Genomic DNA, 24,568 nt, shown 5'->3' on the forward strand with positions numbered 1-24,568 from the left:
TTTCCTTAGGTAAAGGGGATGCTAACTCCTGAGACTGAAGGGAGGATGAAATGAGTTAGCACGGGCAAAGTGCTTAGTAAGTGCTCATGAAACATTGCTATTGCTCCAGTTCTGCCACCAACCCTTGGCAGAGGGCAAGGACCTTGGGCAAGTCTCATGTGTCTGGCCTCAATTTCCCTCTCAGCTGGGAAATGGGGAAGGGATGGTCTGACTCTGGCCACAGAGTTTGCCCTGGTCTGCCCAGTACCCGGAGTGGCTGGGCCAGGGGGTCACTGTAACCTGGGTGAAGTCTGGGTAAAGATAGCCTCTAGGTCTTCAGCCACCCTCTCCCAAGCTCCGACGGCTGGTGTCATCCACACAGTCCCTGGCGAAAGAGAAAGGGCTGGCGCCCCTAGAAGGCTGGCACCGGCTCACCTTAGGCACTATGGATGTCCCCCTCCGGCGTTTGGTAGTGCTACAGATTCTCAGCCTCGCTACCCAGTCACTGGAGTAGGAATAAAAAGACACTAGAACATTCACTGTGGGCCTAGCGTTGCATTCATTAACCCGTTTAATCCTGCCACCTTCCCAGGAGGTAGGGACTGTAATTACCCACTTAGATCAGGAAGCCTGAGGTTCTGAGAGGTTAACCAACTTGCCAAGCCAGACCAGAGGATGGAACTTAGGAGGTGCCGGCGTGCACTATCTTCCTTGTTCCTCACAGCCACCCTCCGAGGTCCGCGTGGTGGGCATTTTACCGACGTGGGCACCAAGGTTTGGAGAGAAGCCCAGCCAGGCAGCCTCTGCGTTCTCACCCTGCTTAGGTCTGGACACACTGTTTTTAGGGCTTCACCGTCCCTTCACCTTCTTTTGTCTTTATTTTATTTTTTATTTTTTCTCTTTTTTTTTCTTTTTTTTTAATTTTTTTTATTTATTTTTATTTTTTTCTCTTTTGTCTTTAGAGATGGTTTCTCTTCTGAGCTGTTTGTCAGCCTGGCATCCCCAACCCCTGGGAGCTGGGAAAGGGCTGGGCAGCAGCAGGGTTCAGAGCGAAGCCTCCTGAGGCTAGAGGCCCGCCGCTGACTCCCCTTTGACCATAAGCCTCCGTTTTCTTCTCTTTCAAATGGGAGGGTTGAGATAAACTATTTCTAATCTTGGTCTAACTCAGACTTTCTAATTGAGAGCCTTCGTTCCTAAAACTCGAATCAGTTTCAGGAGCCCAGGGCCCAAGTTAAAGGCTGCTCTTCCTTCTCTGAGCTTCAGGCCTCCCCGAATAGTCTTCCACCCTCGTCCATTCTTCCCAGGGGCTGATGCTCAGAACCAAACGGTCCCAAGGAAGTACCACCCTGTGAGTCCCAAGGATGAGGAAACGAAACGACTGTGGAGCTTTGGTTTCCCCAACAGAAAAGTAGCTGGGAAACATCTAGCACCCATTGCTTCTGAGATCTAGTCAGTGATGCTGACAGAGAGACCTCTGGCACCTTCCAGCATGTTCTGAGCTTGTATAGGGGGTAGCAGGTAGAGGCGGTAAGGGAGATAACCCAGCAAGTCGTGGAGGGCCTCAGGGAGAGGTTAGCCCTAAGTTCCATGGCTTCTTCGGGAGTGCTGCTCTCCCTCTGTGTGAGGAACGTGTGCCCAAAACAAAGTCAGCCTGGACATGGGCCGGCAGAAGGCTGGCCACTCCATTACATGGATAGATTAGAGGGATTTCTCTTTCATTTCAAAGAAAAAAGCTGCCTTTTTAAAATGTAGGCAATGAATTCTGCTCTGCAGTTAAACATAAAACCCCCCAGCTAGTTTGTCAGCACTGAAGGAAAGGTGGTCATGACCCTGAGTTGGCCACATCTGTAGGAGGGAAGAAATTCTTCTTCATTCGAGAGGCAGGTCTGGCTCCCACCCCACGCTGGGAGCCTTTTGAGCCTTTCCTCTCTGATCTGTAAACTAAGTTCAAAAGCACCCGCTGAATACCTGGGGGAGAAAGTGTTTATGTGGACACACAAGTCCACAACTATCTTTTCCAGACACCTGCTGTGGGAGCCCAAACTTCCGGCTTCCATGTTCTGTCCACACCCCTGTCTGTCTCCGCAGGCTTCTCTATCTGAGATGTGTGAAGAAATGCAGACAGGACCAGTCAGCGCTGTGTGCTGCGTGCTGCCTCCTGGCCAGCCTGTGTGACACGGTCGGGGCGATTCTGGCCAGACAGCTCACGATCCAGGTGCGTCAGGCCCATGGGTGACCGTGGCTTCTGTCTCTTTCCCTCACCTTGCAAGGCACAGTTTGCCTCAGGGCCTGTGTTCTTTCTGGTCTTTCTGCTCCCCTCCAATGCTTTGTCCAGACAGCCACATGGCTCACTGCTCACCCCCTTTAAGTCTTTGCTCAGAAGCTATCTTCTCAACAAGGCCTCCCCTGACCACCCATGTTCCTCTACAGACCCCTCATCCTACTCTATTTTTTTTCATGGCTTGCCCCCAATACACCATCTACTTTACTTAGTATGTTTATTGCTTATTTTATTTAATTCCTACTAGAATGTTAGCTCCACAGGGGCAAGAATTTGTATTCACTACTGTAATCCCATCACTTAAAACAGCAGCTGGCACATAGTAGATGCTCAATAAATAGTGATTGTTGGTGCTATTGTTTTTTATTTTTATTTTTTTTAAACATACATATTTTATTGATTTCAGAGAGGAAGGGAGAGAGAGAAACATCAATGATGAGAGAGAATCATTGATCAGCTGCCTCCTGCACACCCCCTAACTGGGGATCGAGCACGCAACCTGGGCATGTGCCCTTAACTGGAATCGAACCCGGGACCCTTCAGTCCACAGGAGGGCGCTCTATCCACTGAACCAAACTGGCTAGGGTGGTACTATTGTTTTTAGAGCCCAGGACCCAGCCCTAGCTCATGCGGGGGGGCGGGAGGGGGGGTCTGAATCCCTTCCCAGGTGGTTATGAGGGCTTTGGAGAAAGTGAGAAGCAGTTATAAGTTTTTGCAATTCTAGGCCCTCAAACAAACCTGTATAGGAGGAGCCTGTTCCAAAACATGTATCACAAGGAAACGCTGCGGGCCCCCCTGCAGGGCCACCTCATAGGGCTGATCCAGGCCTTGTGCCCACCGAGCTGGGCGTGAAGGAGGACGGCCTAGAGACAGGTTGGGAGACACGGATGGGGAGAGTTCTGGAGCCTGCTTTGAGCAGGACTGTCAGAAACAGATCACTTTTTATTCTGGGTGCCCCTTCTCATTAGGTGGTGGAAAATAATGAGGTCTAGCTCAAGTCCAATAATCACAGTTGACAATTATTAAACACTTAACACTGTACTCAGCACTTAGGGCTTTTCATATATTAACTCATTTCATTCCCAAATCATCCTCTGACATGAGTGCTCTTATCTTGTTTTACACACGTGGAAACTGAGGCATAGCGAGGTTCATAACTTCTCTAAGGTAACCCTCTAGTAAGTAGCAGTGCCAGGATTCAAACCCAGAAATGCATGCTCTTAGTGCTAACCATCCTGTCCTGGTAGCTAGTGCATTTACAGATGAGTGCATTTTACTTTCCTCTAGGCCAGTGGTTCTCAACCTTCTGGCCCTTTAAATACAGTTCCTCGTGTTGTGACCCAACCATAAAATTATTTTCGTTGCTACTTCATAACTGTAATGTTGCTACTGTTATGAATCATAATGTAAGTATCTGATATGCAGGATGGTCTTAGGCGGCCCCTGTGAAAGGGTCGTTCGACCGCCAAAAGGGTCATGACCCACAGGTTGAGAACCGCTGCTCTAGGCGCTGGCCTAAGCGCTGTCCGTGTATGGACTCGTGTAATCTGCTTAAATAGTGAGGAAGGCACTATCATTAACTCTGTTTTAGAGCTGAGGAAACTGAGGCCCAGGGGTTAGTGGCTGGGCCAGAGTTACACAGCAGAGGTCACCCCGTGCGATCACACCGTGGAGAGCGTGTGGAATAGGAAGCGGAGGGCTGGGTTTGGGCTCCTGGCCCATCATTTAAGCACCCACCCCACCTCCTCATCAAGCAAAGGGAGGTGATCGCGACCTTTCTTGGGTTGGGAGGCGTCCCTGGAAGCACTCCTCAGTGGAGCACGTGGACGTGGAGGGAGACCCAGGGTGAGAAGCGCTGTTGAATGTGTTTGAACATCCAGACTGTTTCCATCCCCTCCCAGGTTTTCACTGGTGCCTACCTAGCAGCTGTTGACCTGATGAACTTTGTGTTCATTCTCTTCCCAGTCTGCGGCTCCAAGTTCAAGTCTAATTCGGGTGAGTGTGTGGCCATCTGTTCCTGCCTTCATTCATGCTCTCATTCATCATCACCCTGGACCCCTGCCGAGCACAGACGAATGAACGAGCCAGAGGAGGGAGACGGGGCCCTAAGCATCCTTTGAGCTGCTAGTGGGGAGATGCCTGCACACCTGGGGCACCAGAGGGGGAGGAGGGGCTGCAGGTGTCAGAGCAGGAGTGACGCTGGAACTGGGACTGCAGGGAAGGGCATTCCCGATGAAGAGAACAGTGGGCAAAGGCCAGGAAGAGGATGGTGCATGGCTTTGGGGGTGAGCAGTGATCTCAGTGTGCAAGTCCGGGATGGCCAGTGAAGCTCCACGGCTTCCAGAAATGGATGCCAGGAACAGGCATGCGCCACCTCCGGCAGAGCAGGGGCTGTAAGTGACTGAGATGGGATGGGTAGTCGAGTGTGGAGATCGGGCATTCCTGAGAAGAGAATGCTTACATCAGTGGGGTCATAGAAGATGCCCTCAGCCCAGTCAGCATGGCTCAGTGGTTGAGTACAGAATTATGAACCCGGAGGTCACAGTTCGATTCCCGGTCAGGGCACATGCCTGAGTTGTGGACTCAATCCCCAGTGTGGGGCGTGCAGGAGGCAGCCAATCAATGGTTCTCTCTCATCATTGATGTTTCTATCTCTCTCTGCCCCTCTCCGTTCTTCTCTGAAACCAATAAAAATATATTTTTTGAAAAGATGCCCTCAGCTGCACCGTGCTGCCCAGAGATCTGTTCTTGCTAGGATGGTTCAGAGGAGCATCTGTCTTATATGAAAAGGGGATTTTCAGAGACGATGCTCCTTGTCCCACTCAGTTTCGATGTCCTGGCACCATGCGTTCACTTGGTGCATTCACCAGGCTTGTGCCAGTTCTGCTCTGTGCCAGGCTCTCCGGAGATTGTAGAAACTGCCAGGGCACGGTGCCTGCCCTCAGGGGGTTCCAGTCTAGGAGAGGCGACCCTGTGCACTCAGATACATATACATGATACCGGAAATGTCACCTTGCCTTGAACATAAAAGTTACAGGAGGGCTGAGGAAGGAGAGAGTACCAGCCGTGTGTGTGTGTGTGTGTGTGTGTGTGTGTGTGTGTGTGGTGTGTATGTGTGTGTGTGTGTGTGTGGTGTGTGTGTGTGTGTGTGTGTCTGTTGTGTGTGTATGTGTGTGTATGTGTGTTTGTGGTGTGTGTGTGGTGTGTGTGTTTGTGGTGTGTGTGTGTGTATGTGTGTGTGGTGTGTGTGTGTGTGTGTCTGTGGTGTGTGTGGTGTATGTGTGTGTGTGTGGTGTGTATGTGTGTGTGTGGTGTGTATGTGGTGTGTGTGTGGTGTGTGGTGTGTGTGTGGTGTGTGTGTGTGGTTGTGTATGTGTGTGTTGTGTGGTGTGTGTGTGGTGTGTGTCTGTTGTGTGTGTATGTGTGTGTATGTGTGTGTGTGTGGTGTGTGTGTATGTGTGTGTATGGTGTGTGTGTGGTGTGTGGTGTGTGTGTGGTGTGTGTGTGTGGTTGTGTATGTGTGTGTTGTGTGGTGTGTGTGTGGTGTGTGTCTGTTGTGTGTGTATGTGTGTGTATGTGTGTGTGTGGTGTGTGTGTATGTGTGTGTGTGGTGTGTGTGTGGTGTGTGTCTGTTGTGTGTGTATGTGTGTGTGTGGTGTGTGTGTGGTGTGTGTCTGTTGTGTGTGTATGTGTGTGTGTGTGGTGTGTGTGGTGTGTGTGTGGTGTGTGTCTGTTGTGTGTGTATGTGTGTGTGTGTGGTGTGTGTGTGTGGTGTGTGTGTGTGTGTGGTGTGTGTGTGTGGTGTGTGTCTGTTGTGTGTGTATGTGTGTGTGTGTGGTGTATGTATGTGTGTGGTGTGTGTATGTGTGTGTGTGTGTGTGTGTGTGGTGTGTGTGGGGGGGGGGTGGGTGGTGGGGGCACCACCATAGGACCTTGAAGGGTTGAGAGATCTGGCCAGAACTACATGGGAATAGGAGCCGGCCCTGGCATCAGGGCTGGGTCAACACCAGTTCTTCCCAGACTCCCAAGCTCCCAGGAACCATATGGGATTTTGGGGTCTGTTGCAGGTCACGGCTCCCAGGAGAGGAAGGGGAGGCGGCGGCTCAGGGCCAGTGTATTTGCCTTGACTCTGCCCCTGAGCCTGGGCCCGTGCTGGGCTCTCTGGGCTGCTGTCCCGAAGGCTTCAGGCCTTGTCCAAGGGCCACAGCGGAGGCTGCTGGGAAGCCAGCTGCAGGTGAGGCTGAGCCAGCTGGGGGCGCGTGGGGGAGGGATGGTCCCTTCAAAAATGCCTGGGGGTGGTGGTGGGCAGTGTTAGCCTTTATTGGGAGGAACCCGCTAAAAGCAGAAAGGCGGGTCTGGGGTGCACGGTGGTCTCCTTGGGGTGCTGACTCTACCCCCTGTTCCCACAGGACAACACCGAAATGTTTGGCTACCTGCTGGGTGGCGTCGCCGCCTGCGGCTCCTGGGCTTCCCGGGTCCCCCCACTCTCCAGAATCGTGAGGCTGGGGTTGGGGCTGGGGTGGGGGCCACCGTGACAGGTGTTAGGGCATCTGGGAGCACTGTCAAAGCTCGGGGTCACCGGGGCAGAGGGGTGGCGCCGCCCCATGTGTGTGTGGAGCTGGGGGTGGGAGGGTGGGCGGCTGGCCCAGGAGAAGTCCTGAGGCCTCTCGCTGGAAAGCCCACAGCGTTCTCTCCGTTTCTGACAGCAGATGAAAAGTGGGCTCTCAGGGAAAAGCCACCAGGGTTGGGCCAGCAAGCATCGCGTTAGGGAATGAGAAGGTTGTAGAGGGTAGAATCATGTAGCTACTGGGGTTCTGTGTATTCGAGAGCAACTTATTGGCAAGTATCTTCCAGGCACCTGGGTGAGGGGAGACCTGTGTTGGCCAGTCCCGGGGGACGTAGATGTGACTTGAGACACTGCTTGCCCCCAGGAAGCTCTCCATCTCATGGGAGACACAGAAACGCAAAGCAGGGCAATAATGCTCTAAGACATACAGCTTAGAGGTTCGGGGGAGAGAGAGAAGGCTCCACCACCATCCAGAGGAGTGAGGCTAAAATCTCACACAGCCAGGCCGGTGGCTGCTGGGGAGGCCTCAGGTTTCTCCGAAGGGAAGTGGGATTAAGGAGACAGAGGCGAGGGAAGGAGGAGCGCGCATGGGTAAAGCCACCGGAGTAAGACACTGTGGACGTGTGCAAACCGCTCCTCCTGGGGGCCTTGCTGAGCGAATAATGGGCTGAACACCGGAAACATAACAGGCCTATCCCTGTGTCTAAAAAAGAATCACTTGTCCAGGAGCATCATTTAATAGCAACTCCAGGAGGATAGGATTCGGGGATGGCAGGTGCTCAGTTGGTTATTTGTGGGAAGCTATCGCTTATGCTGTGACTGCCAGAAACCTCACCAGACATGGGGTCTCATCAGCAAAGGTAGTATCTCCAGATCAAGGGAGGGGAGGGTAGGCAGCACTGCTCTCCCTTCAGCGACCCCTGGGACAGGTCTCCAGGTGGCATGGGGGCTGGGAAACTATGTCACATGATGATCTTAGAAGAAACGGGTGCGGTGCCCGACCAGTTATTAGTTCCTAGCGCGGCCATAACAAAGTATCACAAACTTTGAACCACAGAAATGTATTGTCTCAAAGTCCTGGAGGCCAAAAGGTGCTGGGGGTGTCCTCAGGGCCACCCTCCCTGTGAAGGTGCTGGGGAAGGGTCTGTCCTGGGCCCCTCTCCTAGCTTCCAGTGGCAGCATGCCGTGACCTCCCCTCTATATCTGTCTGTGTCCATGTTCCCCTTTTTATGAGGACAGACTCATATTAGATTAGGGCTCACCCTGATGACCTCATCGGAACTTGATCATCTGCAAAGACCTTATCTCTAAATAAGGTCATATTCACAGGCTCTGGGGTTGGGACTCACATCTTTTGGGGACACACAATCCAACCCATAACACCACCCCATCTAAAACAGCCCAGGCCACTCCACCACTGTGTCCATCGCTCTGCTTAGTTTTCTTCATAGCATTTGTCACATCCTGAAATTAGCTCCTGCAGTTACCTACCAAGTTGTTATCTTGGTTACAAGACAGAAGAACATCAGCACCGTGAGAGCAGCGGGCTTGCCTGTCTTATGCTCTACTGTATTCCAGGTGCTTGGGGCCTGCAGGTGCCAGCAAACATGTGTTCATGAGTGGCCTAATGTGGCCTGGAAAAGGGAAGCTCCTGGTTGTAGGAATCAGGAGGGCTGTCTTAAGGCAGGAAGAGCAGCCTTGTTCTCTGCAGTTTCGGAAAACAACACTGGGAAGAGGTTATGGGAGGGCCACCTCCCATTCACGGGTTAGACACTTTGCACAGTGCCTGGTAGGTTGAGAGCAATCATTATACTGTTATTTTGACCTTAGGAGGTAGTGGGCTTCCCATCACTAAAGGCATTCAAGCCTGATGGCCCCTTGGCAGAAAGATCAGTGCACCCTGGGGGACTTGTCATGGGCAGAGGGTTTGCCTTCCAACCTGCTATGCCACCAGGGCCCTGGGTCTCAGCTCTAAGGCAGCCGGGGGCAGTGGCAGTGTTCCTTCCTGCCCAGCTCTCTCCTCTCTCTGCCTAGTGCCGGGGTAAGACGTTTCCCTGCATCCACCTGTGGACCCGGCTCCTGTCGGCCCTGGCTGGCCTCCTCTATGCCTCAGCCATTGTGGCCCATGACCGGAGGCCTGAGTACCTGCTGCGGGCCACACCCTGGTTCCTGACCTCCCTGAGCCGCGCTGCGCTGGACCTCGCTGTATCTACTCCAGGCCCAGAGGCATCTTCCTGTCTCTCCTCCCTGCCTCTGCCACACCCTCTTGCTGGATTAGAACTCTCTCCCAGTGGCCAGGGAGGTGGTTTGAAGCCTGGGACAGGCAGACACAATGACAATGTGCAATTCTGTGTTTTGTTTCCTTTTTTTTAAAATAAGAATAATTATCTCTTGCTGGAGCTCTGTTAAACTGCAGAGGGGCTGTGCCAGTTCCTGGCCCTGGGATCGGAAGAGCAGGTTGCAGTCTCAGTTCTGCTCCCAACCTAGTCTGTCCCTGCCCTCAGGGAACCAGTTTTCCTGGTCTTTGCCTTGCCTTCCTCCCGGGCCGGGGGGATGGCTGTGCAAGCTGGCCAGCTGTGCAGTGGTGACCCTGCCCTGTGTGTTCTTGGGCTGGGGCAGCAGAGATAAAAGTTGACAAGGGGCTGCCCTTTGTCAGTGATTGTGAGCACCTACCTGGTTCCCCAGGGGTGTTGCCTGATGTGCTGACACACCGGTGACCTTGGCATGAGGGCCTCAAGGGCAAGCTAAATGCAGACAGTGGTGGTTGATAGAGTGTGTGTGTGTGTGTGTGTGTGTGTGAGAGAGAGAGAGAGAGAGAGAGAGAGAGAGAGAGAGAGAGAGAGAGAGAGAAACCTGTGGATTTAGCATAAATAGTTCAGAAACTGACTTTCTCATGTACTGTGTTAATTTGCTAGGGGAGGTAGAAGAGGGTAAAAGGGGGATAAATGGTGATGGGAGGAGACTTGACATGGGGTGGTGAGCACAATAGAATACACAGATGATGTATTATAGAGTTCCCTGAGACCTATATAATTTTATTAACCAATGTCACCCCAATAAATTCCACTTAAAAAAACTTTCCTAGGGCTGCCATCACAAATGGCCACAAACCTGAAGCTTACACAACAGAAATGTATTCTTTCGGCTCTGGAGGCTGGAAGTCCCAAATCCAGGCAGGGCCGCACTCTGTCCGAAGGCGCTGGGGGAGAACCTGTCCGTTCGTCTTCCGCTCCTGCTGGCTCTGGTGCTCCTTGGCTTGTGGCAGCATAACTTACCTCCGCCTCCCTTTGTGTGCCTCTGAGTCCTCTCCTCTTATAGGGACTCCTGCCATGGGATTTAGGACCCACCCTAACCCACGGTGACCGCATCTTAACTAATTATATCAGCAAAGATCCTGGTTCCAAATAAGGTCACATTCTGGGATATGAATTTGGCGGAGACTATTCATGCCTCTGTGTGTATGGTCCCTGTAAAGCAAATCCTTCAAGGACGATGCTTTCCAAAATGCTTTTGTTTAACAGGTATTTCCCAAGTGCTTGGTAGAGGCAGGGTCTTACTAGGAGATGGGCCCTTTAAGGAGGAAAGTAGAGAGTCAGGCCTGGACTGTGCTCAAATGAGCTCCCCAACCTGGGGACAGAGAGTGCAGGGTGGGGCCCAGGGCGGAGAGGTGAAGGCAGTGGCCGCAACTCTCCGCTTCCTTGGACCTTAACTCCACTTCCCAGATCATTTTCCTTTCCTGGGTGATGAAAAGCAAGATGAGGCGGGCCTTGGGGTTTGCCTCTGAAGCCAGAGAGAGCCCCGACACCCAAGCCCTTCTGACCTGCACGGAGAAAGAGGAAGACAACGAGGAGGCGAGGAATCAGGGGCTGGAAAACCGCTGGTCCCACCAGTGTTTGCATGTGGAGGCGACCGAGGTGAGCCTGGGATTCTGGGTCCCTCTGAGCCTGGCCGCTTGGTCACTTTAGAAAACCACGGTGGATGCCCAATGCTGAGGGGCCCTGAATGAATAGGACTTTCCATTTCCCCAATTACAACACTTTTAAAAGTTTCTGAACACTCAATAAACTTCAATATATGTTTCGCAACGTAGATGAAAAATAGTCAAGGGTCCACTTCTGCTATTTAGTAATTTACTTATTCATATATATTTAAGTTTACATGCTACAAAAATTAACATGTAATCTGACTGAGTTAATGAAATAGAAGATGGGGGGAGGGTATGGCCAAGGTGAAAGGGGTTTATATAGGTGCGTGGACCAAAGACCCAGGCTCCCATAAAGGCTCTAAGGCAGGGGTGGGGAACGTTCGGCCCAAAGGCCCAGGTAAGGCCCGTGAAATCATTTGGTCTGGCCCTGCCAAGGCATTAGGGGTGAGTTAATTAAGTGTTTGACCAAATATAGGAGGCTAAATTTTTTAAAAAATATATTTTATTGATTTTTTAGAGAGAGGAAGGGAGAGGGATAGAGAGCTAGAAACATTGATGATAGAGAAACATCAATCAACTACCTCCTGCACACCCCCTACTGGGGATGCGCCCACAACTGAGGTACATGCCCTTGACTGGAATCGAACCTGGGACCCTTCAGTCCACAGGCTGACACTCTATCCCCTGAGCCAAACCAGTCAGGGCAGGAGGCTAAATTTTAAGTTGATGATTTTGTATGGCCTGCAACTGATGTTATAAATACCCAACTGACCCTTGGCAGAAAATGGGTTCCCCACCCCTGCTCTAATGGGAGGTTATTTTCATTCCACTCTAGCAACTGTTATGAAATTATATCCCAAAATGGAGCTACAATGTGTAAAGAGCGCCCTGTGTGTCTGGTTGTTCCAAGGGGAGGAAGAAGAGACTTGGCAATCTTCTCAGCATTCCTCAACCACAGTGGTTCTCATAGTGTGGTCCCTGGACCAGCATTACCTGGGAACTAACTTATTAGAAATGCAAATTCTTGGCTTCCACCCGGCTCTACCCAATGCTAAGCTGAGAGTGTGTTGATCAGCCCACCGGGCGCTTCTGGTGCACACTGCAGCGTGAGAACCACTGCTTTACAAAAGCATTTCTGTAGCACCTACTGCAGCGGTTCCCAGACTTTGCCATATTTTAGAATCACCTGCAAGGCTTTTAAACTTTCCAGGTCACATCCCGACCAATTAAACCAGAATATCTGGGAGAAGGGGTTGAGAGCTAAACATCAGTAGTTTTGTTTTTTAAGATGCCCAGGTGATTCCACTGTGCAGCAAAGTTTGGGAACCACTGACATACTGTGACCTCAGAGAGATAAGATGCATTTCATAGGAAGCAAAAAGTGAGATGTGCCATAAAAGAACAGGGGGCAAAAAACACTTTAGGGGGTGGGGCTTTTGGGGGCTTTTTTTTTTTTTTTTTTTTTAAAGAAAATGGGACCTTGTTTTTAGAAAATGTCTCCCAACTTAAGAATTCCCATGTCTGTCTCCTTGTTCCTACTTGAAAGAACTCAGATTGGGTGCCTCTCACTGCACTACCGCACTGCCAGCCACTCAGGACAATGACAGCCATCAGTCACTACATGGAGCTGACCATCGAGCCGGTGCAACAGGTGAGTGGCCATGGGCCACAGCCAGGTGTCCAGAGGGTGGGAAGTAGTCATGGAAGGCTTCCTGCAAGAGGCAACACTTTAGCTGCAGGATGGGCAGGATGAGGCAGGAGAGCATAAAACAGAGGAAGGGGAAAATAAGAGAAAGAGAAAAAAGGGGGTGGGGTGGGGGGAGGAGAGGAAGGAGCTCTCCAAGGCCTAGTGTGGGGCAAATTGCGGGAATTCAGGAGATGACAGGGTGGGGATACCGTCACACTACAGAAGCTGAATGTCATCCTGAGGTGATGGGAGTCTGTGAGGCTTCAGGACTAGAGACTTAGGGTCAGATGTGAACCTTAGAGCCTTTGCTTAGGCCATGTTGGAGGGCAGACTAGGGGAGAGGAGGCTGGAATCAAGGTGGTGTGGCTTGAAGCACGGCTGGAGCAGAAGAGGCAGAGGTGGAGTGGAGAGAGTTGGCAGGTAGAGCACTGGGGGGAGTGAAGATATGGGGTGAGGGAGACTGAGCGTTCCAGATGTCTCCCAGGGCTCTGGCCTGGATGGGCGGGTCCTCAAGGGGAAGACGGTTAGAGAAAAGGGGGACAAGTCCACTGCATGTCCCACTACCCCACAAAGACAGTTTTTGTCCAAATTACCGGTGACCTCAAGTTGCTAAATCCCGGGGTCATTTCTGTCCGAACTGAGATTGGCCACGAGCTCCTTGCAGCTTCTGGGCTCCTCACTGTCCTGCCTTGCTGCCACCATCACAGATGTTATTTCCTTGTCACTTCTGCTGGCTCCTCCTGGTGAGCTTGACTTTACGGCTGCAGACCCTCCTCTCTCTCCGTCCTCTTCCAGTCCCGTAGTCCCGCAGCTCACACTCCGGCTCTTGCTGATTTCCCTGTGCATGTCTCCGTCCTTTTTCTCTCCCTCCGTTCCAGTTTTGGCTGCCGGCCATCCATTCAGAAACACCACATGGCATCTCACGCTTCCCGTGTCCAACTTCTTCCATGCCCAGACCTCTCCCCATCTTCCTGATCTCAGGCAAGGACACCACTGTCCGTGCATTTGGTCCAACTGAAAATTCCCCTCCTCCCCTCCCTACATGCCCATGCCTGTCCAATCCATTTGCAAATCTATAAATACTACTTTTTAAATAGATCCACAGCCGTTTCCCCTCCACTGCTATTTCTGTCCCGTCTTCTCCATCTGCAAGGGTCTCTTACAAATGTAAATTACATCTTTCCCTCCTTTGTCTAAAATGCTCCTCTTCGTTCCCATTTCACAAAGAGTGAAATCGAATCCCCTTGCACAGACTTCCAAGACCCTGCCGGCCCAGCTCCCTCCCTCACCGCCTCCTATTCTCTTCTCCTCTTCGCTGTTTTCTTGAGGCACAGCTTTCTCTTCTTTCCTCCCTGGATGCTCTTCCTTCTGACTTTTATGTTGTTCACGTGGCTGTCTTTTCTTGTTTTTGATCTTCAGTTAAAATGTCATTTTCTCCACAGGTCTCCCCCAATAGCCACTGAAAAGTAGCCTCCGTCTCTGGCGTGTCCCTTTAGTACCTTTTTAAAAGTATATATTTTATTGATTTTTACAGAGAGGAAGGGAGAGGGATAGAGAGTTAGAAACATCGATCAGCTGCCTCCTGCACACCCGCTGCTGGGGATGTGCCCGCAACCAAGGTACATGCCCTTGACCGGAATCGAACCTGGGACCCTTCAGTCCGTAGGCCGACGCTCTATCCACTGAGCCAAACCGGTCAGGGATTTATTACCTTTTCTAATGTTCTGCAAAACACCTCCATGACCTTTCCGTCTTGTGTGTTGTCTGTTTCCTTCGGGGATATGAATGTTGTGTCTCCTTCTGTCTTGTTCGCTTGCCAGTGGTTCTCAACCTTCTGGCCCTTTAAATACAGTTCCTCATGTTGTGACCCAACCATAAAATTATTTTCGTTGCTACTTCATAACTGTAATGTTGCTACTGTTATGAATCGTAAAGATCTGATATGCAGGATGGTCTTAGGCGACCCCTGTGAAAGGGTCGTTCGACCGCCAAAGGGGTTGCGACCCACAGGTTGAGAACCGCTGGCTTAGACCCTGGTGTGTCGGTCAGGGGCTCTCTCTGTAAAGGTGCACTTGGAACACAGAGTTCAGAGGTAGCTACCCCACTGAGCTGCCCACGGGACACGCTGACAATCGGAGGGTGTGGGCCCGAGACAGGTTTAACCCCTGTTGTTGTTCCTTGGAAAGTGGGTGCAGATAACCTGTGTTTGCTGTAAGTGAAGTGCAGGGGTATTTGGAGCATGCTTTCACAATTAAGAACCCACTTCCGTTGTTAAATCCTTCCTCCGGTGGGAGCGTGGGTGGGTGATGGAAGGCCCTCGGGAAAGCACAGGGAACCCTAGGCATGTGGCCTAAGCTTTGCACAAGACATTTTTAAATCATGGAACTGCTGAAAAATAATAGTGCAAAAATGCATTTATTTTAACGCTTCCAGTACCTGGATCTTGGGTAGATTCTTGCTGGGGAACAGACTATGAAAGAGGAATGTGTTCCTCCTTGGTTCTCTTCCCAAAGCACATTTTTTGAGCAACTTGCGCCTGGCCTCTTCCTTCTGTGTCCACCAGAGGGCGAGAGGTGTCTTTGTAATAGCTCCTGGCAAGGAGTGGGGAGCCCCAAGCCCATCTGGGCAGGAAGCCCCCTCACTGGGCTCTAGGGCCTCCACTCCCAAGATGGTCTGTTTATTGAGGGCTAACTACATAGATTAATTACATAGATTAACCCTTTAAGTCCTCACAGCCAACCCCTGAGGTATTATCTTCCTTTTACAGATAAGGAAAAGGGGGCACAGAGAGGTTAAGGAACTTGCTCAAGGTCACACAGTTGGTCAGTGGTAGAACCAAGATTCAGATTTGTCTCTACCCAAGTCTGTGCCCTTGACAACACTACATACCACCCTTTGGCATAATGGCTGATGCCGGGGTTCTTGTTCCAGCATCTAGAAGGGTTCAGCGATCTGGAGAAGGGCTGTGTCTTACTTAATAAAGAGTCCAGAGATGAAGCATAATTTTGAAAGGCATTATAGGGAGTCAGAGGAGCCTAGCTAAAGAAACTAAGATCTCCTTGTCTCAGGACCCCTTGCTATTTATTAACACAAATTATCCTAAGGCAAGGTGAAGATATACACTTCAAAGGGAAGGGTTTCATACAGAACCATTGTCAGATTGGGGGAATTTGCCTGCGGCTGTTCAGGTGTTTGGCCAGTAGGAGGCAATAACATGTAGATTAAGATGCCCTTCGCTGTCTGGCAGCAAGCAATCATCCCTTTTCAGGTTTGGGGAAATGCCTTTAGCCATCCCCAACAGGTGATAACATATGTGACTCAGCCCTTGTTGAGTCCCCAAGTTCCATCAACCTTTTGATGAAACTCTTGCAGTTATGACATGCTGGAATTGGCTTCTGGCAGGCTGACACCAAGTAACCACTTGATAAGTGGTTGTTTTTAAAAATTATCATTAACACAAATTTTCATAATAACCTATGAGATAGAACTATTATTTCTATTGTTGTTATTTAATAATTTTATTATTATTTTAAATGGAGGCACAGAGAGGTTTAAGTCACTTGCCCAAATCCATAGTTAGACAATCAGAGAGGTTTTAAACTAAGCCTGTCTGATTCTGGGACCTGTGCTTTTATAAAGAGGACGTACTCTCAGTGCTGCCATATCATGCCAGCTGGGTTAGCAAATGCTCCTTCTTCACGAGAAGGTCCCAGTGGGAAGGTTGGAGCTAGGCGCCCTGAGGCCATGTGTGCTGATGTGTGTCCTGTTTGGACAGCCACCTGGCAGTGGGCAGCAAGAGCCACTGGCTGCTTAGTTGTCGTCCCAGGTCCCTCCCGAGCACTGGACCTAACGAGAGATTTTCCAAGAGAAGCAGCTGGTTCAGGCTGAACTGAGGGGCCGAGGGCCATGGGTCATGGGGATCTAAGGACTGGAATATTTGAAACTGCATTGTTGACTCAGGTGTGGTCAGGCCTGGAGGTTTTTCTAGAATCTATGGTTGTTGCCTGGGAGGCTTCTGTTTCTCCCACTTCCCCCACCCCACCCAGGGGCTGCCCAGAACACTGACTCTGCCTCCTTTATGGGCTTTCTCTGCCTGCCCAGGGACTCTCACGTGAAGCCACATTTATGCTGGAGCCATGCTCCAATCACGCTGGAGCCCTGTGTGATTTGGGATCCAGGCCAGTAGACCTTCTTCTTATGTGTCCATGACATTTACTTCTGAGCCTGTGACACCACTTCAAGGGAGGCAAGGCAGGGACTACCACTCCCTTTTATAGATTAGGAAACTGAGGCTAGGGGAAGACTAATTTCTTGCCAAGGTCACATGGTTGGTGAAAGATACGGCTCCAGAAAGCAGGTTGTTCCCCTTGCAGAATGACTGCCCAGCTCTGAAACCCCAGCCCTCAGAGCTTCAAGCATGTCTGAGACCCCTTCCCCAGACCCCTGTCCCCACCCTGTGAGCCCTGTGGGGAGAAGTTCCTTTCTGAAAGATAGATAGATAGATAGATAGATAGATAGATAGATAGATAGATAGATGATAGATAGATAGATAGATAGATAGATACAGGCAAATGACCGATAGATAGAATATAGGTAGGAAGATGGACGATAGATGATTGATAGGATATAGATAGAAAGATGATAGAGAAAATAGAAAGTGATAAATGATAGAAAGATAGATGGTAGATTGATAGGAATTGACATAGATAATAGATATAAGATTGATAGATAGATAGATAGATAGATAGATAGATAGAAAGAAAGAAGATAGGGAATCTCCCTTAAACCTTTCTGCTGGTGGTGAGTGTGAGTCGGTAAGGCCTCTATGGGGTGCATTTTTGGCAACAGATGTCCAAATTACAAAGGCACATACCCTCCGAGCCAGCAATTCCACTTCTAGGAATTTGTCCTTTAAAAATAGCCTGAAAAAATGTGTAATTCTTTATTGTTGAAAGCATCAGATATGTCCCCCTTTCCCCGCATTGTCCTCTCCCAGCCGCCCCCGCCCCCCAGCCCTGTACAATGTAACTCACTGCAGTCAGTGTTGATTGTAAAAGCAAGAGACTGGAAATACCGTCAACATCCATCAGTAGGGGACTGGTTAAATAGGCGGTGAACACCTATACAATGTACCGAAAACATTTCTGATACAGTACGTTCTGAGACATCAAGTGAAAAAAACCAAGATGCGTAAGAGAGTGCAGAGCATGCTGCGTTTGCGGCAGTAAGGAGCGCAGGGTGCGTGAATGCATTTGACTGTGTGTGAGACTATCTGAAGGGTGAGCCGCCCCGAGTGCCGGCCGCCTCTGGGGAGAACGGACAGCTGGGGCGTGAGGGTGGAGGTAGGCTTGCACGCTACACCCCTTCCTACCTCTGGAACACTAGAGCACGCGAGTGCTTTGACAATTAAAATACAAAGGGAACTAAGTGTCTCCGCCCGCCCTTCCCCACACGCCTTGCAGGCAGGCTGCAGCGCCGCCAGGCTGCCGGGCGACGGACAGATGAGCACGGGAGACGCGCCCCTGCAGGAGCCCCCCTCGTACCCTCCCATTCGGGTCATCCGGGCCCGCGTGTCTTCCAGCAGCTCCTCCGAGGTCCCCTCCATCAACTCCGACCTTGAGGTACCCGCTGCTGCCTGCCTGCCGGTGCATGGGCGCCCTCCTCCAGGACCCTGCGGTGCCGCAGGTGCTGGCGCTGCAGCTTGCCAGTCCGCCCACGCTCGCCTCCGCCTGCTGAATAATGAATGAGTCCGCTGGCTGCTGCCCGCCAGCTCCCACCGCCGGCGCCGACAAGGGGTTTCCATGGTCACGTTCCCCAGCGAAACACTGCATGGTGCAGCGCGGCCTCGGAGAATCACTTGCACATGCAGTTACGCAAATAAATGCGTGAATAATATATAAATTTTGAAAGCGTCTCAGTGTTTCCCAAACCCATGTGACCATGGAAGCGTCCCTCCCCCCTATACCCCGCTTCCCCCAACACCGGCTGCCCCATAGTGCCCTCAGGGTCGTACTTGGGATCGCATAAGCTTGGCATTTTCATAAACTTTACCTCCTTTTGATTTGGGGATCTGTGAACAAAACATCCCATTTCGGATACCACAGACGGGTGTAGCCCTCGGGTCTGGGCTGTCCTGTCCCTCGGGCCCACAGCTCCGGGCCTGGGTCTGGAAAATGAGAACAAGGACGGTGTAGTTGCCATGTGCTGTCAGCAAGGGGAGGACTGCCCTTCATTCTGGGTTTGTGTTCTGTTTTGGTGTTAAAATGCCCTTTTAGGAAATGATGATCAACTATGTGGTAGTCGGTGTTGAGTTTTTTGTTTTGGTTTTAATGGTCTTATTTGGTAAAATAACCCATTAGCCATCCTAAGTAGGCCCCTTTGTTGAACGCATAGTGGACCCTAAAATCCGAAAGACTCAGAGCCATAGGCCCGCGGACTCTCCCAGGACTCTTCCCACTTACCTGTGCTCTACCTGGGCCCTCCAGGAGTGCCCTATCTAATCGACAGGACAAAACATTGGGATTTGCAAGTAATTCCTATGATGGCAGCACCGGAGAAGGGCTGAGACAGAGACAGATCAGGGGGGGGGGGGGGGGGGCTCACCTGGAGTGAGAACTTGAGTATTTTCACCTTTCTCCAGTGTCCACTGGCTGGGCTGGTCGAGGCATCAGACCAATGGCATTGGAGCCTCAGGCCATTTGCTTGGGGCTGTGTGCTTCCAGACATCTCCACAGGGGGTGGTACACTCCACAGAGACTGTGGATCCACTCCTTCATTTGCTCACTCACTCACTCACTCACTCACTCACAAGGCAGCCCTGCTCCTGGCACAGCCATCCCGAGAGCGTGCTGAGCAGGTGCCAAGAAAGGGTGACTGCACCCGGCAGGTGGGAGCGGGGCCCAGAGGGAGCCGGGCTTGCAGGAGTAGCCACCTCACTTTCCAGTGTAGCCCACACCTGTTTTATGAGAGCAGGGTTGGCTTTCTTCCGGCATTGAAATGGTTCCTCTGCCTTTAAAGGCTTCCTTTTCTTTTTTTAGTCTCTGGGATGCAAGAAAAGATTAAGTCCAACGTTGTGACAAAAGTGCATTTAGTCCCTTTGTTCCTTCTCTGCTTCCTAGTAATGTCATAGGCCCACATGGGGAGCTTTGTAGGAATTCTGCAAGGACGTTGTTTCTGTCATTGGAACAAAGTCCGCCTGTTGGAGAATGACCTCCTGGAGCTTTTGCAGTTGTGTGGTGTGTGTGTGTGGGGGGGGGGGGGGAGGGTTGGGAAACAGGGGGATGAAGCCACCCACCTGATTGCTCTGTCTGAAAGGGGTCAAGTCCCAGGCCTGTGTGTCTTGCTATCTGTGCCTTAAGCTCTTGACAACTGGGACTGCTTGTTCCCTCTCCAAACTGCTTCCAGCACCAGAGGCCAGGTCAGATTCCTGTGGACATTTGTCATTCTTTTTTAAATGTGTTTTTTAAAAAAATTATTTTAGAGAGAGAGGAAGGGAGAAACAGAAAGAGAGAGAGAGAGACATTTCTGTGAGCAAGAACATAGATCGGTTGCCTCCTGCACATACCCCGACAGGGGATCAAACCCGCAACCCAGGCCTGTGCCGTAACCAGGAATTGAGCCAGTGACCTTTTGATTACGAACCAACTGAGCCACACTGGCCAAGGCTGGGCATTGGTCATTCTTAAAGTCAAATCATTCCTTTAAAAATAAATAAACACAGAAACATACACACACACACGTACTATAAAAGTGCTCATGTTAGAGAAAACACATATCAGTAAGAAGAGGCCAGGACATTCCAACAGGTACCAAAAGCAAAAAGTGACGCTGAGGATGTGGTTTCTCCCCGGGAAGGTGGCATTACCACAGAGTGAAAGTCAGTACATCCTGAAATGTGTGGGGCCACCAGCTGGCTCCCCTGGGGGTGAGGAAAGATGCTCCACTGCCCCCCACCCACCCCCTCAAGGAAAGGACTGTGCCGGAGAAAGAGGAGTGATCAGAAGTTGTGGGTGTGGGGCGGGGGGGGGGGGGCGGGGCGGGGCGGGGGGGTCCTCTCGCTGCCCTTCCAGGCAGCCTTGCCCTGGACGTTTTGAGTCTTCACTTCTCCCTCTGTACATGGGAACCGCGAGACCTTCCCTGCCTGTATTACAGAGTGACTGTGAGGGTCAAATGGGGGTGCTGGCGGGGCTTTGCAAGACTCCCAAAGGTGCTATATGTCGTGCAGTGGAAACTGGGCTGGAAGTGGGCTTTGCTACTCCACCCCTTTTAGCCGTGGAATGGGCAGCACCCGCTCATTTAGCTGGACCTGTTCTGAGAGTGGAGACAATGAGTTCAGGGCGATGGTGAGGCTCCACTAGGTCCGAACATAAAGGAGCTTTGACACAGGAGACCAGCGGCCCCATAAATGCTCATCGGGAAATGCCAGCTTTGCACTGGGTGATCTTTAAGGTCCCACTTAGCAACGTGGTCCTAAGTGTCAAAGTGTGTGGTTGAGAGGTGGGAGGAGGTTAGCTACACTGAGTCAATTCTTAGCTGTAGAAAGACTTCCATCAAGCAAACAAAAGCATCACGGACCTACCAAGCTTGTTACTGTCCTTGCTGGTGCAGCGGCTCAGGCTGCTGGGTCTGCCGGAGCGCCGCCTGGAATACCTCTGCCGCCTCGGCCTCCTTCCACTTGAACCAATGCAGGTGCTCCACCTCCATCTCTCCTTTCACTGCTGTCCTACCCAGGAGCTTCCCAACACTCAGCCCCACGGGCTCCCTGCTCTAAGGCTTCTGTGGCTCCTGACTGCTTATGTTTAAGTCTGACCCTTCAGCCTGATCTCCAGGACACTTAGTCCTCTGGCCCTGGGCCAGCTCTCTGGGTTTTACCTTCACATCTGACCAGCTTTCTTTTCTCTGGGGTTCTTTGCTTATTTCAGTCCTCTCCTCCTGCCCTTCAAAGCACTGGCTAAATCCGCCTCCTCCAGGAAGCCTTCCCTGCACTCCAGAGTAGGGTTGCTAATTTAACTGGCGAAAAACACAGGACAGCCAATAAAATTTGAGTCTTAGATGAACTGGCCTACACTAAAGCACTATTTGTTATCTGAAATTCAGATTTCACTGAGCATTCTGCGTTTCCTCTGGCAGTCCTGCTCCTGAATCAAACGTGATTGTTCGCATTTCTGGCCCCTCCCTAGACCTCTTCTCCAGTTCTTCTGAGCAGCATTTGAGCAGCAAAATTTCTTCCAAGAATTTAGGAACATGCAATGTGATAGATCAACTATATCTTAATAAAACCGGAAAAAATTCGTTTTAAGAAATCAGGAACAGGGGCCAAGGTTGCCCAGGCCTTTCCCACGGGAGGTCCTGGGATTCGGCCGGACCCGGTCTTTGCATCTCCTTGTGACTGAGGTTGGAGGTGCTGCTCCTGACCCCTGCTGCCCACCATTTTAATTCGCGTGGCTTCTCCGTCTTGGCCCTTTTGTTCCCACCTTCATACGTCCCTGAAGTGAAACTGTGCGTCATCCTTATAAAGGAAACCACCCGCGGTGGGTCAGAACTTCCCTCTCGCTGATCCAGGTCACGATGGCCTTTCACACAGCACCTCCCGGCGTGTGAGGCATTTTCTCGTCTCACATCCCGTTTTCCCCACAGCAGCCTGGAAGGAAGAGCAGTGTGGGATGTCTGTGCCATTAGAGGAGGAAAGACAGTGTGTGGGGTGAACACGGTGCTTGATTCAGAGTGTCAAAGAACTCCTTAATTAACGAGCTGTAAATATTGTGCAGGTTTTTTAAAAATAGAAAGGATGAGATTTTGAGACATACGGTAGAATGTTTAAAAGTTTATAAGGGCCCTGGCTGGTTTGGCTCAGTGGATAGAGCGTCGGCCTGTGGACTGAAGGGTCCCAGGTTCAATTCCCGTCAAGGGCACATGCCCAGGTTGTGGGCTTGATCCCCAGGAGGGGGCGTGCAGGAGGCGGCCAATCAATGATTCTCATCATTGATGTTTCTATCTCTCCCTTCTCTGAAAGGCAATAAAAATATACATTTAAAAGTCTGTAAGATACCAGATCAAAAGGAAATCTGCTTAAAAAGATTGAGAGAAAAAGATTGAGAGAACTGTAGTTGGTGCATCTTTGGCCAGTCTGAAAACTTTATAATCAGAAGAAACAAAAAACCTTTATAATCTATCCTGAGTGCAGCAACATCTCACCTCTCCCATGTTGGGAAGTCACTGCTCCACCTGACCAATCCAGCTCTCATAGTCTAAAATGTAAGCCTGGAAAATGATCATTTTCCAACGACTAAGACATACCTCAGGTCTTCAGGAACAAAGGAAAAGTTGCCACATGTCCTGTGGGCAGGGCTACAGCATGCCTCTTGGTTTCAGAAGCATGACAAAGAGTGTTTTTTAGAAACGAGGTGAATTGAAGTACTATATAAGCTGTGGTTCACAAACGTGATGGTCCTCTTCAAGGATTTGTGGAAATATTAATTACATTTTAAGGTAGAACAGCCATTTGCACAATTTGGAGTGTGTGTATATCTAAGGGCTATTAAACACCTTCATAGAGACTCTTAAAAATAGAAGTATGAGTGATCTTTCGTTTGTTTTTTTGAAAAAAATCTTATACAAAAATCAACATATTTTGCTCTTGAAACGTGGAAACGACAATAAAATGTTATTTATTTTTATTTGGGGGGCTCGGGGAGAGACCTCAGTTGCAAAGATTTGGGTTAATTGTACTCAGGCACATTATCATTGATTTAAATTTTAAAAGAAATCCTGCTAACTATTTCCACTAGAGGGCGCTGTTCTTAAATTTTAGGTTGCCTGTGATGCTGAAGATTTGGAAAGTTTAAAGGTTTCATTTCAACCCAGCTGGGGGCACTCTTAAGCTCCTTTATTTGTTTGCTTGTTTGTTTGCTCGGCTTTAAATAAACTTTTATTTTGGAATAATTTTGCATTTACAGAAAAGTTGCAGAGGTAGTACAGAGAGTCCCTGTATATTTTGACCAGTTTCCTCTAATGTTAACATCTTACAAAAACCATGCTACATTTACCAAAACTAAGAAATTGACATCAATACATTACTATTAACTATACTACAGATTTTATTTAGATTTCACTAGTCTTCATCCATATTCTTATTCTGTTCAAGCATACAATCCAGCATATCACATTGCATTTAATAATTTTTTAAACAAACAAAACACACACTCACTACGGTAACCATAGATTATCATTTATATTTTGCATGAACATTTGTATTTATTTGTAAGTTATTTAACTTTTTGAACCCCTATGTTGTCATCAACATTTCTGTTTTTCTGCAGTGTGTGTGTAACCATCATTCTAGTAGTTTCGTGTCTTCTCCAATTAATTTTTTTTCTGTTTATATCCCCCATCAGGCTGTCATTAAAATATGAATGCTATGGAATTATTACTAATTTTGTTAGGTATAATAATGACATTGTGCTTAGAATTTTTTAAAATGTCCTTATCAATGAGATACATATCGAAGTATTTACAGATGAAATTAGTTACTTTAAAATACTTCAGCCAATAAAAAAAATGAGGAGCTAGAGCAAATAAAACAGGATGTGTCCATAGGTGTTTATGGGGTTATTTTTTAGTGTAAGACTAAAAAGTCTTATAATTAAGAAGTTGTTTAAAATGGAAATGTAAAATAATTGAGCGGTAGAAACTTGGTTTTAATGTGACAATAATGCCCAATCCTGTGGACTGCTCAGATGGGCAGCTGTTCCACTTAATGGACATTCCTGGATCAATATAACTGACATTTGTAGATTCATAGCCCTGTCAGAACACGTCTCCCAGGCACTGCATGCCGTGCCGGAGGACAAGAGCAGGCCGAGAAGCCGCCCTTCAACTGACTCAGACATATTTGAGGCTTGGGGTGGAACCAACGTGCAGTAAAGGCTGATGAAAAATGAATCTTGGCTGGTAGCAAATATCCCTTATTTTCAAGGTGGGGATTTTATTTGCATCTCTCTTTCTTAGTTTTGTGGTTTTGAGTTGACTCATCTCCACCATGTGGTTAATAAATGGATGATTTATTATCATTATTGCACCTGGTAGTAATAACTTCTAATAATAGTAATTTAAAAACCTGTATGGGTTATA

At 49.7% G+C, this 24,568-nt stretch overlaps 1 protein-coding gene across 4 annotated transcripts in view; it reads left to right on the top strand.

The window, feature by feature from the left end:
* Positions 1-24,568, top strand: part of TMEM44 (transmembrane protein 44) — a 30,203-nt gene that overhangs the window by 783 nt on the left and 4,852 nt on the right. The window contains exons 2-10 of one of the 4 annotated variants that reach the window (XM_036352049.1): positions 2,068-2,194; positions 4,162-4,255; positions 6,328-6,494; positions 6,670-6,756; positions 8,862-9,032; positions 10,550-10,741; positions 12,299-12,403; positions 17,902-18,060; positions 19,333-19,347. In XM_036352049.1, the coding sequence (XP_036207942.1) occupies positions 2,068-2,194; positions 4,162-4,255; positions 6,328-6,494; positions 6,670-6,756; positions 8,862-9,032; positions 10,550-10,741; positions 12,299-12,403; positions 17,902-18,060; positions 19,333-19,347 (1,117 nt within the window). Of the gene's footprint in view, positions 1-2,067; positions 2,195-4,161; positions 4,256-6,327; positions 6,495-6,669; positions 6,757-8,861; positions 9,033-10,549; positions 10,742-12,298; positions 12,404-17,901; positions 18,319-19,332; positions 19,348-24,568 lie in introns of those variants that run through there. The other 3 variants (XM_036352047.1, XM_036352046.1, XM_036352048.1) reach the window with 3 other exon arrangements.

The sequence above is a fragment of the Myotis myotis genome, unplaced genomic scaffold (genome assembly GCF_014108235.1).
Source record: "Myotis myotis isolate mMyoMyo1 unplaced genomic scaffold, mMyoMyo1.p scaffold_m19_p_2, whole genome shotgun sequence".
Taxonomy (NCBI): Eukaryota; Metazoa; Chordata; class Mammalia; order Chiroptera; family Vespertilionidae; genus Myotis; species Myotis myotis.